Source organism: Drosophila willistoni, assembly GCF_018902025.1.
Source record: "Drosophila willistoni isolate 14030-0811.24 chromosome 2L unlocalized genomic scaffold, UCI_dwil_1.1 Seg72.1, whole genome shotgun sequence".
NCBI lineage: Eukaryota > Metazoa > Arthropoda > Insecta > Diptera > Drosophilidae > Drosophila > Drosophila willistoni.
Window position 1 is genome coordinate 3331563 of NW_025814049.1, and position 16757 is coordinate 3348319.

General features: G+C 32.4%; 1 protein-coding gene and 1 long non-coding RNA gene across 2 annotated transcripts; one reads left to right on the forward strand and one right to left on the reverse strand.

Moving 5' to 3' along the window:
* Positions 1-3212: 3212 nt before the first annotated feature.
* LOC6646180 (pleckstrin homology domain-containing family G member 4B) lies at positions 3213-12490 on the forward strand. The gene is made up of 8 exons (XM_002068694.4): positions 3213-3404; positions 7899-9102; positions 10617-10715; positions 10786-11083; positions 11159-11245; positions 11331-11435; positions 11501-11635; positions 11704-12490. Exons 2-8 carry the CDS (start codon positions 8303-8305, stop codon positions 12205-12207), a joined length of 2028 nt encoding a protein of 675 aa, XP_002068730.2. The 5' UTR covers positions 3213-3404; positions 7899-8302; the 3' UTR covers positions 12208-12490.
* LOC111519079 lies at positions 5276-6133 on the reverse strand. The gene is made up of 4 exons (XR_002724236.2): positions 5787-6133; positions 5648-5726; positions 5531-5589; positions 5276-5465 (listed from the first exon to the last, which is right to left on the reverse strand). It is a non-coding gene; the product is annotated as an uncharacterized LOC111519079 (long non-coding RNA).
* Positions 12491-16757: the final 4267 nt, after the last annotated feature.

Genomic DNA, 16757 nt, shown 5'->3' on the forward strand with positions numbered 1-16757 from the left:
GACATAACTACCCTGAATACAAGTGGTTCCAGCATATATATTAAAGATCAGTTAAGATCAGTGATTACTAAAAATCAGTTATAGGTTCAAAACCCTCACAGAAACTCATTAGGGTCTGGTCTCCTCTAGAGCGAAATTGATTAAATTTGACCTCTAAATTAAACCTGACAGTCGAAAATATATTAAAAAATAATCTTGAAATGTATTCAACATTTCTTAGTCACAGGACATTCTTATAGATTCCTCCATTCTAAGGATTCCTTGACCTCTACTTAGGAAGATAACCTAAAGTATAGTTAGACTAGTAAAGACTTTAAATAAAACTCTTTAAATTCATGCTAAGTGAACGCTGATCTAGTCAAATTTATGCGAAATCGTCCTTAAGCTTAATAAGATATTTATTTTTAGAACCCATTTTGAAGATTATGCACTTAAATCATTCACTCTTAAAGAAAATATAATTATAATATGACAAAATTCTATATAAATTTAAGAGTAAATATTTTGGTGACCCCGACGTTAAGATGAATAATGCTTACAATCATTTTGGTGACCCCGACGTTAACTGACTTTGGTGTAAATTTACATAAAAGACAATAACAACGATTAGAGATGGAGAATCCAAACAATTTCATTCTTGATTTTGTGTCATTTCTCTAAACCATATAGATAAACAACTTTTTATTTATCTGCCTCTTAAGAATGCATTTGCGACACTAACTAGCAAATAGTTTCAAGTATAATTATAGTAAGCAATATTTGTCATATATCATATATGTATACTTGACAGTCACATACACATAATAACCATATACTCCTCTCGTTAACCCTCTCCTACTCCCCCTCCCAACCAAGCAACACGGCTGATTAAATAAATTTCACAAATAAGCCCAGTGACTCCCCCGACACAAAGTTCTATATGTACATATCTTTCGGTACTTTTTATTTTCTTTTGGGTCGGTTTATTTTTGGTTTTTGTTCGTTGTTATTGTTTTGATGGTTTTTATACCGAAATTGCAAGCTGGTAAGAAACGTTCGAAAATGCGCAAAGATAAGCAAAAAATTGTTAAGGCAACATCAGACCAAGCTTAGTCAAGCTATGCAACCAAAATTGAATGGAAATGGAAATGGCTATGGGAATGCGAACGGGGCGAATCCATGACAAATGGCCAATATAAGGCACTTAATACGTACCCCGATAAGCTGATAAGATAAGCCCAATCTATAACATCTCATATATATGTGTATATGTTTGACGGATTTACAGACTGATGAAATTCTCAAACACTTACCCAATATATTAATTCTCTTTCAATTTCGTCTATAATTTATGAAATATCGAAATTTTTATTTGACATTAAAACAAATGGTGTATTTGTTTTATTGCTAATTTCTATGGCCTAGACTAATTAAGAATTTATGCCGTCTGCAATGCAAATAGAGAGAGAGAGAGAGCAGCATAAAGAGAGAGAGGTAAGAGGGAGAAGAGAGTGTGAGAGTAAAGCAGAAATTATGACAATAATTTGCTATAGAAAAATGCGATACAAAACAAAAGCAAATAAACCGCTAAAAAAAATAGACTCATAAGTCAAGAAAAATAGGCTTTTGAATACCCTGTAAAAGGTAAGAACAAAATTGATATGAAACTGAACTAAATATTACTTATTTTTTGGTATTGCCAGAAGACTATTTACTGATATTATTTTTCCTATTGATATTTAGCAATCGTTTCAAAATTAGCAACATCGTTTCAAAAATAGGCGAAAAAGAAAAACTTTTAAATTTTATATCTCCCAAACTTTAATCAATCTGAACATTTACTGGGTGTAGTCTTTTCTCGGCCTATGTTTTGCCTGCCTGTATAATTGATTAAGAATCATTTTTTGGTTCGAAATTTCTCAAAACAGATAGATTGAATCCTTGCAAGACACTTAATATTTTGAGTCTTATTTTCGTATTCTGGAGAATGTAATTTTTAAATTTTTAGTCAATTTTTGCATGGGACTTTTGGTCTAAATCAAAATTGATGGAATGGAACTTGAAAAATAAATTTACAAATATTTTACTTAACATTGATGAATCGCATTGTGTTATTATTAATTTCCAATATTTTAAAATTTCTGTTTATTTAATCAAGGAAATTTTTAACCAAAATTTAACTTGACGAAGAACAACTTTCGTTCTACTTAGGCTTTAATTAAGTCACTCTTTAAGAAGTCAATAGTCAATTATATTAAATTATCAATTTCCTACCTTAAAAATAGTGGAAAACTGACAGTGGCGTATCCATAAACGATTATCATTTTGAACTTAACGGATCGTTTCCACCAAAATTCAGAACTGGCTCTGATATCATCTTAATTTGCTGGTGGCGTCTCAGCCCCAAGGCCAAAATAGGGCTGAGTCTAGATTGGCCATATAGAAGTGCTTTATTCACAAGAAAGAGTTAACTGATGGGAGCTAAGCAGAGGCAAGTGGCACTTCTTCTAGAACTCTGAAAGATGAAGGTGATCTAATTGCGATTGAATATACACTACATACATACTTCGTGTATCCTTATTCAACCGTTTTTGAAAACTTTAAGTAAAGGAAAACCAACTGCCAATGATTGAAAGCTAATTAAGTTTGTTTTGGTAAGGATCATTTGACTAATCCTTTAGAAAATTGTGTTTAAAATAAGACTCAAAGCATTCTCAATTGCAATAAAGTTGCCTTTTGTACTTATTTGACATGACATCCAAAAGAATAGTTCATACTCAATTGTCTAAACCGCAAGCAGAACTCAAAAATTTTGTATGCTTTCAACAACTTTAATATATACCATTTTACCTCATGATTTACACGGTATTAAAGCATGAGAGCGGCGGGTTCGGTGTGCATGCCGCAATCTAAATAATGAAAAAAAAAATCAGCAAATATATATGTAAAAAAAAGTTAGCAGTAATAGCTAAGTCAAAGTCGGCAATAGCCAAAGGCAACATAGAACGCAAACAGCAAACAGTTAAAACTCGATCGAGAGAGAAACAAATGTTGTATATAGCCAAAGAGACCAGACCGAGAGAGAGAGAGAGAGATAATAGCGGTTCACCCGAAGAGAGAGAGAGAGAGAGAGCCCATTCACCTGCTCTGGCTGCATTGCGAATTTAAACCGTCAACTGTCAGTTGCCGTCAGTGCGAACCTAAATGCTCGACTGAGCAAACGTAATGAGAGCCAAGATCGGTGAAAAATCCAACCACAAATTTCCCATATACATATGTACACATAATATTCAAATATTAAGCATACGCAGTGTGTGTTAGTGCAAGATCATTTATCTCGATGAGCTGCCGCGTGACTATTTGCCGCAATTGAAGTTTTTAAAGCAAAATCAAAATTTAATCGAACTGTAGTTAATATACCAAATGTAAGTGCCAAAAGTGGCAAGTGAATATGAAATATATATAAAAAAAAAACATATATATTTGCACGCGCTTACAAAATGCCACAAAAAAAAAACCCCATACCTCCCTCTAAACTAATTGTTTAATTAACACGTGCACACAAATTATGAAAAAAAAAAAAATCATATGAAAAAAATGGAATAGATATTCAAGTATTTTTCGCAGTCGTTTCGTGCTAGTTGCTTTTGTCATATACATATTTGTACACCATTTGAAAATACAAATACTACAGTTTGCTATCCCTCTCCCTCTCTGTCTGCCTCTTCTAACTCCATCTCTTGTCTATGTTCTCACTCGTACTAACTGGTATCAGTTACCAATTGTCTATCTCTGTTAACTGAATTTAAATTACTTGGTACTTAAATGAACTCAAAAGTTTTTTACCCTATCATTGTAAAAAGGTTTCTTTCCGATACATTTATCAATTTATTGCCATTTTTTTATAACCATTTCATAACCGGAAATTCCGAGAAAAATATAACATTGCTAAAAGCCATTGAAAGAGATTAGACAGACAACAACAAAACAAAAAAAAAAAGCAAACAAAAAACTCAACAAAAAAAATCTAGTACAATGAAACTGGCCATACAAAGTCGCAATTATATTGCCAAGTTAGGTTAAGTACCTCCAATAATCTCAAAATTGTTATTAATCTTGAATTTATGATACTTTTTTTAAGTGACACAGACGACAAATGAATGCAGATGATCACAACGAATAAAAGGTCTTTTAATGAATGAGTTTTCCTGAATGCATTTGTTTTTCGAATTTGGTTTGGCAGAAATTTCATATGTTTTATTTTGGTTATTTACAACCCATAATTAACTAAACTATTAGTTTAGCAGCCTTACGTGTTTTACTGATGGTAACTGCCGGGAATAGACGATGATGTTGATAAGAACGACAACTGGTTTCGGTTTTACATATAGAGATGGTGAAGTGAGAGACAGGAAGAGGAAGGTAGAGAAAGCAAATGTCCCCCTGACTATGGTAAATGTTTTTTTAACGAAAAGTATTCCAAAAATTTAAATAAATCTGGGAAAGTAGATCAAGAGAGGCAGCTGCTTTACCCATTGAAGGAAATCTGTCCAAGGTTTTTGTATGTTTTTAAAAATAATCATTATGGTTACTTAGTTAATGTTTGCATGACTCAAAGTTAACCAAAATACACATAATGGACTTTGAAATTAGGATATACCCAATGGTATATTTAGTCACAGAACGAAAGAGACCACAAGTCAAAAACCATTCTTAAAGTGCACACTCAGCAATTCTTATCGTTAAATAATAACAAATGAGAAATGTTTCAATGAACTTGCCTTTAAATTTAAACACATGTCAGTTGAACTTGACTTTAGACTGTGTGTGGTGTATTGAAAATTATCAAAATTAACTATATTTATTTGTTATTTTCCATTAAAAAGAAACATTAATTTGAAAAGACGTAATCAAGTGATGACGTGTGCAGAAACCTTACCTAATGGTGACTCTTTTGTGATCTAAGAGTCTTTAGAAAATGTTGACTGATGGGCGCCACCTATTAGAAATCAGGGAGTTTTTAATTACTATGAGACATAGTTTTTTTTATATAAACCCAAATACATATATGCGCAGTGTATTTTATCTCTATGATTAGATAAAATGCTACTTGTACACTTGAAATCAAGGCCCTTGTAACACGTACACACACACACGTGAAAGAAGACATTTGTTTGATTATCTAAATGGGTCATAAAACGAATGATATCAAACCTTCATTTCAATTGGTGGTGATCAAAGCAATCTTAAGAATTTTTGCCCAACTAAAAACAAACTAAAATCAAAACAAACTAAATTTCACTTACAATTATAACATTTAATTTTCGGTAGTCTAAAATGTTTTTCGGTAAACCATAAATTTGAATAAGAATTTTGTATAAAAAATCCAGTTAAGAAAAATTGTCGCATTTTTGAAATGTGTTTAAGTCGTATTGGGCCAATGCATCCAAAGTAATCAAATTCAATTGTGGCAAGAAGGAGTTTACCTTAAAAAAGAAAAAGAGTTAAAAAATATTCTAAGATTTCTTTCATAAAATCGCATAATCCATACTTTCCTGTCTCATATGAATTCTAGTAGCAGTTGATTAGAAAGCTTTAACAAGATCATTTCTAAAGCGAATAGAGAAAAAAGGTTACTAAAAAAAAAGGATTCTAAACCAAAACTTACTAAGAAATGAAGAGCCATAATGTCATTTTGTTAGCCATGGAGAAAGAATAGGAAAATTTTAGCCTTCAAGTTGAAAGACCTAAAATGAAATCGAAATACTATTTTGGGCCCTTTAAGAATTTTACCAATTTTGACTCACCATTAATTGTTTTTCGGTTGATTCAGGGTTTTTGTTTTGTTTTTATTGTAAACAAGTGACAAAACTCGCAAATGCAGATTCTCTTCCAGCGTTGTATTAAGATTGTTTAGTAATCCATTCAAATTATTTGTACATTTGTTGACATGCTTATCGATTTCATTAGAAATAATTTCTTTTGTTGTTGGCCTACCCAAAGCCTTGATTACACGGTAAAGATTCATGACTTTTATTTCACATTAAAAAAAAAGAAAAAAATAAGGAAATTTTGTATTACAAAAATTACAAAAATTTTGGGGTTTTACTTTTCGAACTTTGCTGTTTCAAACATTCTAGAGAAATGAAAAGAAACTAAACCCTATTTAACTTGTTAACTAAGAAAATAAAATTCAGAGCCAACTACTTATTTGGAATCAAATCAAAGGAAAATATAATTTAAAACCGGAACTATGTAGGTACTTCTCCTTGACTTTCTTCTCTCAAAACGGAAGTGTTTTAACTGTAACTTTGTATTTCCTTCATAAACTAACACTTTGATTTTTTACTTTTTTTTGTTTGATTTGACTCATTTGCAGTTTAAAGCGCTTTGTACTCGTTTTTTTATATATACATAGTATATACCATGTACATATATATTGCTTGAATAAAACAAAAACAATTCAAAACAAAACGAGAAAAAAAAACGTCACACATAATTAACTAAAACGGAATATGGCAGGCCCTCTCTACCTCGCCTTCTCTTCTCTCTGAGTCTCAGAGACTTTTTGTGTTTTATCTATATTTCTGACAACTTTGCTTGACGTCATTTGCTATATAAATATAGCTGTACACATATATCTAAAAAATAAAGCTGATCAAGATAATTAGCTCAGAGATCGAGATCGTTATGTAACATTTATCTCTTGAATTAACTAAGCCAGACATCTAAGTAAAAAGTTGAAATGGTTTCAGGTGAATAGAGATACAAGATAGTAAGTAGATAAAATGTCCAAAGATTAAGTTACTTTTACTAGTGTCAAGTTCAAATTCTACTCTCAAGCGGTCTACAAAGTTATACAGTGGTAAACTTCTTTAGGTTAACAATATTTATTTAAAAACATTACTAAAATTAGTGACAGATCTGTTGCAGGAAAATAAGGTAAATTCTTCTTGATACAACCGGCTCACCTTTTTGTAATGCCTTTGAAGTAGTTTTTTGAAAGTTTGATGTAAATTCTCCCTTTGAAAATATATCTCTTAAGGAAATTTTGATATCTAAGACAACAATAAAGAAGACGATAAAGAAAATTGGCAATACAGTTATTCATTTTTGCCTCTTACTTTTCATTAATTTGTAAAACAAAAGGTAAATTTGAAAACGTTTTTTCAGCTATTTTGATCAGGTTCGATTTCAAGTGTCCACAGGTTTTCTAAATGAAATCTTTATTTATAAGCTCTATAGTAAGAAAAATTATCGCCCTTAAAATTAGTATATTTTAAATGTGTTTCGATGGTAAAACATATAAATTATTAAGGCTCTTTATTAATTTCGATAAATACGAATTAGTTTTGCAGTTAATCTGAAATTAGTTACAATTTTGAACAAAAAACCATAATTTATAGGGAGTTGTGAGCAACTATATCTAAAACATTTAAAACATTTGTTTTCTAAGATTTTAAACAACTTTTAATTAATAAGAAAAATATAAATTTCTAATATAAATTTATTGGTTTCAAATTTAGTCAATTGAACCACTGTGCAGTCCATTTGATGCCTACTTTCTTAGCAATTGTTGTTCGAGTTGAGGAAAAAAGTTATTTAGAATACATCCAAAAGTCAACTTCAACTAGTTACCCTGACTTTAGCCATTAAATTATATAACAAGAGTCTTGTTTGATAATAAAAATAAAACACTTTCAAACCAATTTATTTCATTTTATAACTTTAAACAGCCAAATAATAAAAAGGAACCAAATTAACAATTATTGAGACAAGTTTATTGAAAGCAATCGATTTTTACAATCTTTTTTTTAGTAAATAAATGTGTATATACTAACACTTATTATTTTATGACATTGTTTAATGACTATAATACTTAAATTAACAATTTTTTATTTTTATACAAAATTTTGCAGTGCCAAAAAGAAACAGAAACAACAACAAAAAACGACGCAGAGCGCAGCTGTTGACGCCAACACATGAAATGTAGATATATATATATATACGAGAATACGTGTTTCGAAAAAAACAACAAATAAATATATGTATACACACAAAGAGTTGGGGTAGACAACAAAACTCACCATAAATGCTTAAACTAAACTGGAACTTTAAGGCATTAAAATAGCAATAAAAACAAAACCAAAAAATGTTCAACTAACTTGAGGAGAGACGCGATAAAGAGAAGCAAATATTGAGAGAGAGAGAGAGAGCAAAACAAATAGAAACAAGTGTAATTGGAAGTGCTAAAGATAACGCTTATCAGCTGAGTTCTCCACTCCTACGCTCAATTGAAAACAAAACTCACCACAGCCCCAAAATGGCCGACGAAGATCTCAGCCCGTTGCCATTTCGTCGCGAACGCAATTTGAGTAACCGTAATTTCAATAAGCGCACTTCACGTCGACGCATTAGTAAGCCGACGGAGGAACGTCATAGTAGCACCGCCGCCTCGAACGATAACAGCACGTCTTCCAGTTCATCAAGTTCGTTTCAGTTGTCCATATCGATAAATTCCGATACGGAGAGCGCTTTCAATCGACGCTCTTTACTGAAAATGCGCAATCCAGAGGACAAGGATGGGGAGGAAGTGGAATTGCCAGCAACACCAACCACACCAGATCCTGCACTCTTGGATGTGCGACAGAAAGTGCAACGTTTCGAGACTCTTAAGACAACCATCAAGTTTATGCGACAAGAGAGAAATAGTCTAAAATTGCTCGAGAATCGTCGTTATCCATCGTTTGAAGAGCATGAGGTGGAACATGAACATGCCACACCACCGCCAGCGTCTCCAAGACGCATAGCTCTGCCAGGATTGCACCAGAGACTTAGCACCAATCGTAGTAGTTCCATACAAAGCAATACACCAACCACGAGTAGCATTAGTGAGGTACGTTCCGAGGATGAAGTGGATCAGATATCGGATTTTGAAACCGATCCAAATGTCACTGTGGATTATGTGTTAAGTGAAAGCCAATCGGAAGTTTTGCATACTGCAACTGAACCACAGGAATCACAGCAACAACAACAACAACAAGTGCTGCGTTCCATAAGTGCCGATCAATCGGGAGATAAGACTCTGTCTTTAAAATTGCGACACGACAAGGATTTCCCAAGGTAAGTTAACCCAAACACCTTTTTAAAGCCTTGTCAAACGACCTTTGCATAGTTTTTTATTTATTTCGGCCAACGGGCTTCCTTTTTTGTCAGCATTTAATTGGCATAGTGTTAATTGAATTTTAGTTGCGACAAAAATACGCAAACGAAACTGGTTTCAATTCGATTTTAAGGGTCAACTAACTGAGCAACTATTTGACCATGTGGCAAATAATTAAAACAAAATAGAATTTATAGGTTTTTTTGTTTGACTTTATTCGAGATCAAATTTCTAGAAAATGTGTGTTTATCAAGCAATTTCGACTAGAATATGTGGTTTTGGAAAAAGGCCCCGCCTGATTCCAGTGTAGAGGATCCACCCATTTCCGAGCCACCTGAGGCCAGGCAGCTTCAAACGATAGTCCCACCTGTGCGTTTACGGTCCACACCTTCTGCGACCCCAGTGTTGGGTGATTCTGATGCCTCGTCTTATCGACGGCCCCAGATAGCCGAGGATACTAGCCACAATAAAGGTGTGAATATCAAACATGGCCAGATTAAAGCCGAAAGGATATCAGATACGTTGTCCACATCTCTACCAAGGGTATCCACGCCTCCACCTCAAACGACGACGCCAACACAACGGGAGTCTATCCCTCCGCAACGGGCGTCCGCGCCTCCGTCACGGAGTTCCACGCCACCACGACGGACTTCCACGCCACCACGACGGACTTCCACGCCTCCGCGACGGTCGTTGACGCCTCCACGACGAGCGTCGACGCCTCCGCCACGGACGGCGACACCTTCTCCACAGCCTGTAAAATCTGTCCGTTCCTTAGGGGATGAAGAATCATCACAATATGTGACTGGAGGTCAATCACGTTCAACAGTTGGCATGCAATATGTGGAGGGTTGCGTTGAGGGGGTGGGTAATCCCAAGATCTTTTCTGCCCCCCACATATGAATTTACTGTATTTGCCTCCTTCACTCCACTCCATGCAGATGACTGGCTTTATAGTTACCGGCATGGCCATGTGTTTACTTATAATGATCTCCTGGTTTCTAATCACTCAATTGGATTTTATGCAATTGTGCTTAACCCATTTATCGAAGTTCTTTGATCAAACATTGGGTGGAATATTTCATGTAACACAAGCAAATCAAGGCAGTAGTATAGTGGCAGAGCCCATAACAACAGCCACACACACACAATCACGATGAATATATATACCTATATATAAGTATATATTTTATATATATTTCTTGGCTATATATACATATATGTTTTTCCATAAAAGTTTTTAGTCAACTATCAGAGAAAGTACGTTATCAAAAAGCGAATGAGTCACAAAACACTTTACTTCAAGGGGGTTTAAATAGCTTCTGAGTGGGTGGGAGTATGGAAGGGGACCCCCTCAGGCGGAGGGTGAAGTAGTCTTATCACTACAATAGCTTTAGATAAGCAAGGTTTGTGATTTTTTGTACATTGTATATATGTATGTTTATTTTTTTTTTTTTGTCTTGTCGTGTTACAGAAACTATCGCACCACACCGAGAAGAAAGACTGAAATTATTGGTACCACAAATCAGCCCTTGGTGGGTAAATTTCATTCTGTCTATCAGCCCAAGGATGAGTGAGTATAAGTAACATTATTTATCTACTTGAATTGTGTATTTATATTTTCGTTTTTCATGTTATTCCAGTGAAGAGGAAGTGGAAATCGAATTGCGTGATAAAAGCGACAAATGTGTCCATCCCATTTTGGAGGAGTTGATCAAAACCGAAGAGGCCTATGTTAATAATCTCTTTACCGGCTTAGAAAACTATGGCAATATATTTCAACGCAAAGATTTACCATTGGGTTTACGGGGCAAGAAATATGATCTATTTGGTAATATTGAGGCAATTGCTGAATTTCATCGTGATGAGTTTTTACCCATGTTGCATAGAAATCGTCGTGATCTGAAACGTTTGTTTGATGAATTTTTGCAATTTGTTGATGTAAGTTTTCAAAAGTTGATAAAAAAAAAAATGTAAATTATTTATACTATTTGATTTTCATATCTTGTTTTGTAGCAAAACTGTTTCTATGGTTATGTGATCTTTACCATGAACAAACAAAAGTCCCTTAAACTTTGTGATCTATATAAAAATTACTTTACAGTAAGTATCCATTGACCTTCAATAGTATCAATTAATAACTGAACAATCATTTTCTTTGTGATTTCTTATCTATTATATATAATAGAGTATACGATTGGAACGTGATGATAAGCTGGGTATCAATAGTTTTCTAGTTCAACCTATACAGCGTATGGCGCGGTATCCCTTGCTATTAACACAATTCATCTCTGTAAGTAAAGGAAGATATCTATCTATATAGAGATATGTATAATAGTTTAAACCTTTTTTTTTTAGACCTTCTTTAAAAATCGTGATATTGTTATGAAACCATTGATTGAATCCTGTTGTCGCCTGGAGAAACGTTTTCGCACTATATTGACCACCACCAATGAATCAGAGACCATTAATGATATAGTTGATTGTAATGAGGTATGTTTTGTTTATATTTACCACAATTTTTATATTAATATCAACATATTCGTTGTCTTTTTGTTCAGTTCAATGTCTACTATCAGGGTAAATTTCGCAAAGTCAATGAATTCCAAGTAATGGATCATAAACTGAAACGTAGCTATCGTGCCAAAGTCTTTATCTTTGATAAATGCATTATATATACGGAAATCAAGGGCAAACATTTGGTCTTTCATGGTCGTTATCCTTGTGAACATATTGGCATATCGGCGAAAACCAAATCATTTACCCTCTACTATGAAAGGCGTAAGCAACAGGAATGTGAATTCACTGCCGATCCAGCACAAATTCTTCTCTGGTTGGATTTTATACGTGACATGATCAGCAGTTATGCCATTGAGGAGCGACAGAAGCTACAGGAGCGTTATTCCCGTGAAAATGATCATTTGCATCGCAAAGCGCCAAGTTTCTCCCTCTATCGTGATTCGAATCGTTTTAGCTCGGACAGTGGCATTGGTAATATATGGATAATGCCCAGACCCGATGAGGAAACAGCCAGTAATCGCACCACATGGTATGCAGCCACATAGTTCTCAATGGACGTGAATGAATGAATCCAAAAAAGAATCCCTTAAATCAGAATGAGAACTTTCAATTCTTTTGGAGCTCGCTGTGTGATATTAGAGGCTTTGCAATTGCCTAATTGAGGGTGCTGCTCCATGTGAACACAAACACAACACAACACAAAAACAGAGAAAGTTAACAGAGAATTCAAGTTGAATGCTAAATCACCAAATATTTTGTTAACTAAGTTTATTAGATTCTAGTATATTCGTATAATCATAAATAATATAAATTGTATGTATGAATGTATATAATCAATTATTGTTGTACAGTGAAAATTTATGCATGTTATCAACTATTTTTTAGTTTAATTTAACACAAAAAATAGGTATTAAAAATTGTTAAAAATTGGTCAAAGTATATGTTAATGTGGGTTACTATTAGTAGAATGAAAAGGAGAGGTGTATTTTTCCCCTCATTTAATATTTTACAAGTTTTGCAATTGGTTGATTTCAGAGAGGGCTAGACAGGTCTGATTTATGAAATATATAAGACAGTGGCTAAATTTTTAATATCAAATAATTTTAGTAAACCTAATCAGTACTTTTTGCTGTACTCGATTTGTTTTGGCTTGATAAACTAACATTCCACCTAAATACAAATTAGATCCTGGCAACTTTAGGTTACTGGAAGATGACCAAATCTGGTAAGCTTTTTAAAGAATTAATTTTCATGTAAATTTGAAGAAAAATTGTTAATAGTGATAAAAGGCGAAAAATGTAATGATTTGCAAGTTTTAAATATTATGCAAGTATTGTCACAACTTTCCCATTTTTCTGATTTTGAAGAAAATTTAATCTAAAACACAAAAGGCAAAATGATTACAGGTCAATTTCTTTGTATCTGCAAATTCAAAATCCCTTGACTATTGGGGGAAAATTAAAACAAAATTTGTATATTTTAGAAGTAAAGCTGGCAATATTAAAGATTAAATATCTCATAAATATCAAGAATATATTTAAACATTGTAATTCTGTAATTTTAAAGAACTTTTGTTTTCTCAATTTGGACAAAATTCTTTGTTTATATATCGTAAATCTACCTAAATCCATTGCAATATTTATCAAGATAAATAAAAATTATTAGGCTTCTTATTTATAGGATTTTTTATTTTAATAATCTAAATGATATAGTAAAAAATATTAGGCCCACTTGTTTCCATTTGCAAACTGTTTATATTTCAGTTTTAAAATAACAAATTTAAATTATTTCTAACAAAAATGTATGTAGAGAAGCCTAAACATAGAAAACTATATACAAAAGTAATTATTGCAAATATTTTGCCCAAATATTACGCTTTAATGAGTTTTATATAATATATACCAGCAATTTGGTAGGTAGTTTTGGCATACAAATAAAGGTAAAAACAATAATCAATTACCTAATACACTACATATTTAAAAATAATTATAAATAGCCTCAAAAATAGCAAAAATGGGTTGGTTGCAACTTTGTAAGATTTTCCGCCGTATTTGACTTATCAACCCTAATAGAAAACACAACTATTTAATGCAAATGTAAAGCATACTTTTGGGTCATTAAATGTAAAATGAAATGAAATATATTTCTATAAAATTTTTCTTAATTATTTTTTTTTTTTTTTGGAAAAATCAAGCAGAGAAATTCACACGCTTCAAAGGCGTCAAAACAAATGAATTTATCAGCAACGAAAGGTCGCACGCCATTATTTGGCGTTGTCATGAGAAGAAGCATGACATACAGCTAAACAGACACACATACAGACATCATTGGTTACCACTTCATCGCAATTTCCCCCCCTTTTGGATCTATAAGCTGTCATAGCGTATAAACTTGTTTTGTATTGCCACTTCAAATGACTCGCGTGACATCACTCAGAAAAATGTATAAAAATAAACAATTGGCGCATATAAATAAATATACTTGTATACTTATGTAGATGCATGCAGACTTTCAGTTGTATAGGTATGTATATATATATATAGATATATATATATATATATATATATATATATATATATATATAAATATATTAATATGTATATGTATATGTATATATTTACAGCTACATATATTAATTGTTGACTCTTTATACTCGTATTAATTTATGCAAAATGTTTGCTGCTCATCAATCGCACAGAAATATGTGATTTTTTTAGACTAGTCGTCATTGGGTATATTAATGACGCGATAATCTTGGCTAATGAGACAGAGAAAGCACCCTGTAAGTAAGTATTTTATTTATGGAATTATAACTTTAAACACCTTTTAAAAATTCAGTAATTCACTAGAGTAAAAAATGTGAGAAATTGTTTTAAAAATTATTTTTTTATGATTTAAAAGTGTTTAAATCTGTTGGGATCTCTGTTATCTATAGAAATACCCAACAACCAAATAAAGTTTAAAAATATTTAATAAATATTAATTAATAAAATTGGGTTTAAATATTGTAAACTTCAAAATAATGCCAAATATGATATACATAGTTTAAATTTTTTTTTTAAATTTACCTCTTAATTAACTTTCTTAGGATAGACAAAACTTTAAACAGGACTCAAGCTATTATCCCTAAATTTTATTTGCATTAGTTTTATACAAATTGGGTCATTAAATATAGTTTGAGAACACAATAAATATAATAAACATCTTTGGGCTAGGAAATAAAGCTTCTTTGCAGTAAACAGGACTGAAGCTATGATCCTGATTATGATGAATTATTTACTTATTCTCTGAATTTACCTGAATTAAAGTCAACAATTGGAAAATCCAATTGGATTTTAAAGCAAACCAATTAATCTTAATCTAGTTAATAAAGTCTCCTTGACGTATACAGGGTATCCCAAAGTCTTTACCCTAAATTAATTAACCAAACAGCTTGTTATTATAGTTGGAATTTCTTAGAACGTTAATTGGTTTGGGGGCAAGTGTGGAGGAGTGTGTGGGGCCCATTCGTATATATGTATGTAATAAAAGTCAACTGTACATTTAAATAATCTATATACATGGCAAAAAAAAAAAACAAATGAAATTCAATTCATTTATTTGTCACATTTATATTTTGTTGTTTTTTTTTTCTGGGTGGGATTTGAGTAATTCTATTTATTGTTCATTTCCGAGTGATCTTCGTGAGATCATCAACACAATTATTTATTTTTTGAAAAGCATTTAATTGAATTTTTGCTTGATCATTTTCAATGATACGCAAATTGCCGGTTACGGGCTATTGTTAATTCTTGATAAGAGAGATGGTGAGGCAGGTGGTGCAGATGGAAATGAGGTAGAAAATGAGAGAGAAGCTTTCAAAGATACATGATAATGCATTCCATAGTTCAAGCTTTGAAAAGCTATTATCTTTCGATCTTCATTATCTCTTCATTACATTTTAGGCGTAGCTAAGTTGTTTTATATTGGCACGAAACTCTCTTTCGAAATAGTTCTTCATATTTCCGTAAAAGCCCTTAAAAAAAAGGGTTTGATATACTAAACAAGATTATTTAAGCTTTTTCATGCGGAAAAATGTGTTTTTATTTTATTTATTAAAAGAAAATATAAAAAAAAAATATCAAAGAAGCTAACATCGGCTATGCCGAAGTTTATTTACCCTTGCACTCCTTGGTAATAATAATTTTACATGTTAAAAATTTGTTTTCTGCAACTCAATTCATCAATATACAAACAAAACAATTTTACTCTCTATTTTACAATTTGTTCTTCTTCTTCCCTTATTTCCAAAGCAAAGAAACGCACGCATACACATACAGTTCATGTAGCGTTGCGTCTGTGTGTGTTATATTTATCCGATCACATTCAAATTTTGGGATCTGGGGTTTTAGATCCAATATTATCACATATGTAAATTTCATAGCATACTCCGATTTTTATGAAAATGTTTCTTCTAGTTCTTCTAGAGCTATATGATATAGCGGTCCGATCCTTATGAATTTCATACTTTATTTTTCCCGGGTAATAAAAAACCCCGAAACAAAATTTCAGACCGATAGCTCTTAAGACGGCTGAGTAAAACGCATACGCACAGACGGACGGACAGACGGACAGACGGACATGGCTATATCAACTCAGCTACTCATGCTGATCAAGAATATATATACTTTATGGGGTCGGAAACGTCTCCTTCTGTGCGTTACAAACATCTGACCAATTTTATAATACCCTCTGCAAGGGTATAAAGATTTCATTAACAGCAATCCTAACATAAGATCATTAATAGTTTATTCAGTTTCAGAAAGGGAAAAAACTGTTAACTGTTGTTGCTAACTTTGCTTTTCAGATTTATATATTGATTGACAATCATTATTTCTTTTCAAATCAATCATTTAAAGAATCTGAAGAGTTTTAGCTTTAGGCTTCTCCAATTGAAAGACTAAGTATTTACTCAAAATAACGCGAATTTTATCTTACTTATGACACTCAATATTTATATTGATCAATCTTACGCTTTAATTAAATCAAATTGTTGATCGATTAACGACTGAAATAATCGCCTTCTGGTATATAACTTATTTGGATTTATTTAGAA

Bases quoted from the DNA above. Each gene is read 5' to 3' on its own strand.
- LOC6646180 (XM_002068694.4), top strand. From the start codon at position 8,303: ATGGCCGACGAAGATCTCAGCCCGTTGCCATTTCGTCGCGAACGCAAT. The intron at 11,084-11,158 runs GTAAGTTTTCAA...CTTGTTTTGTAG, and splicing joins AATTTTTGCAATTTGTTGAT to CAAAACTGTTTCTATGGTTA. The intron at 11,436-11,500 runs GTAAGTAAAGGA...TTTTTTTTTTAG, and splicing joins TATTAACACAATTCATCTCT to ACCTTCTTTAAAAATCGTGA.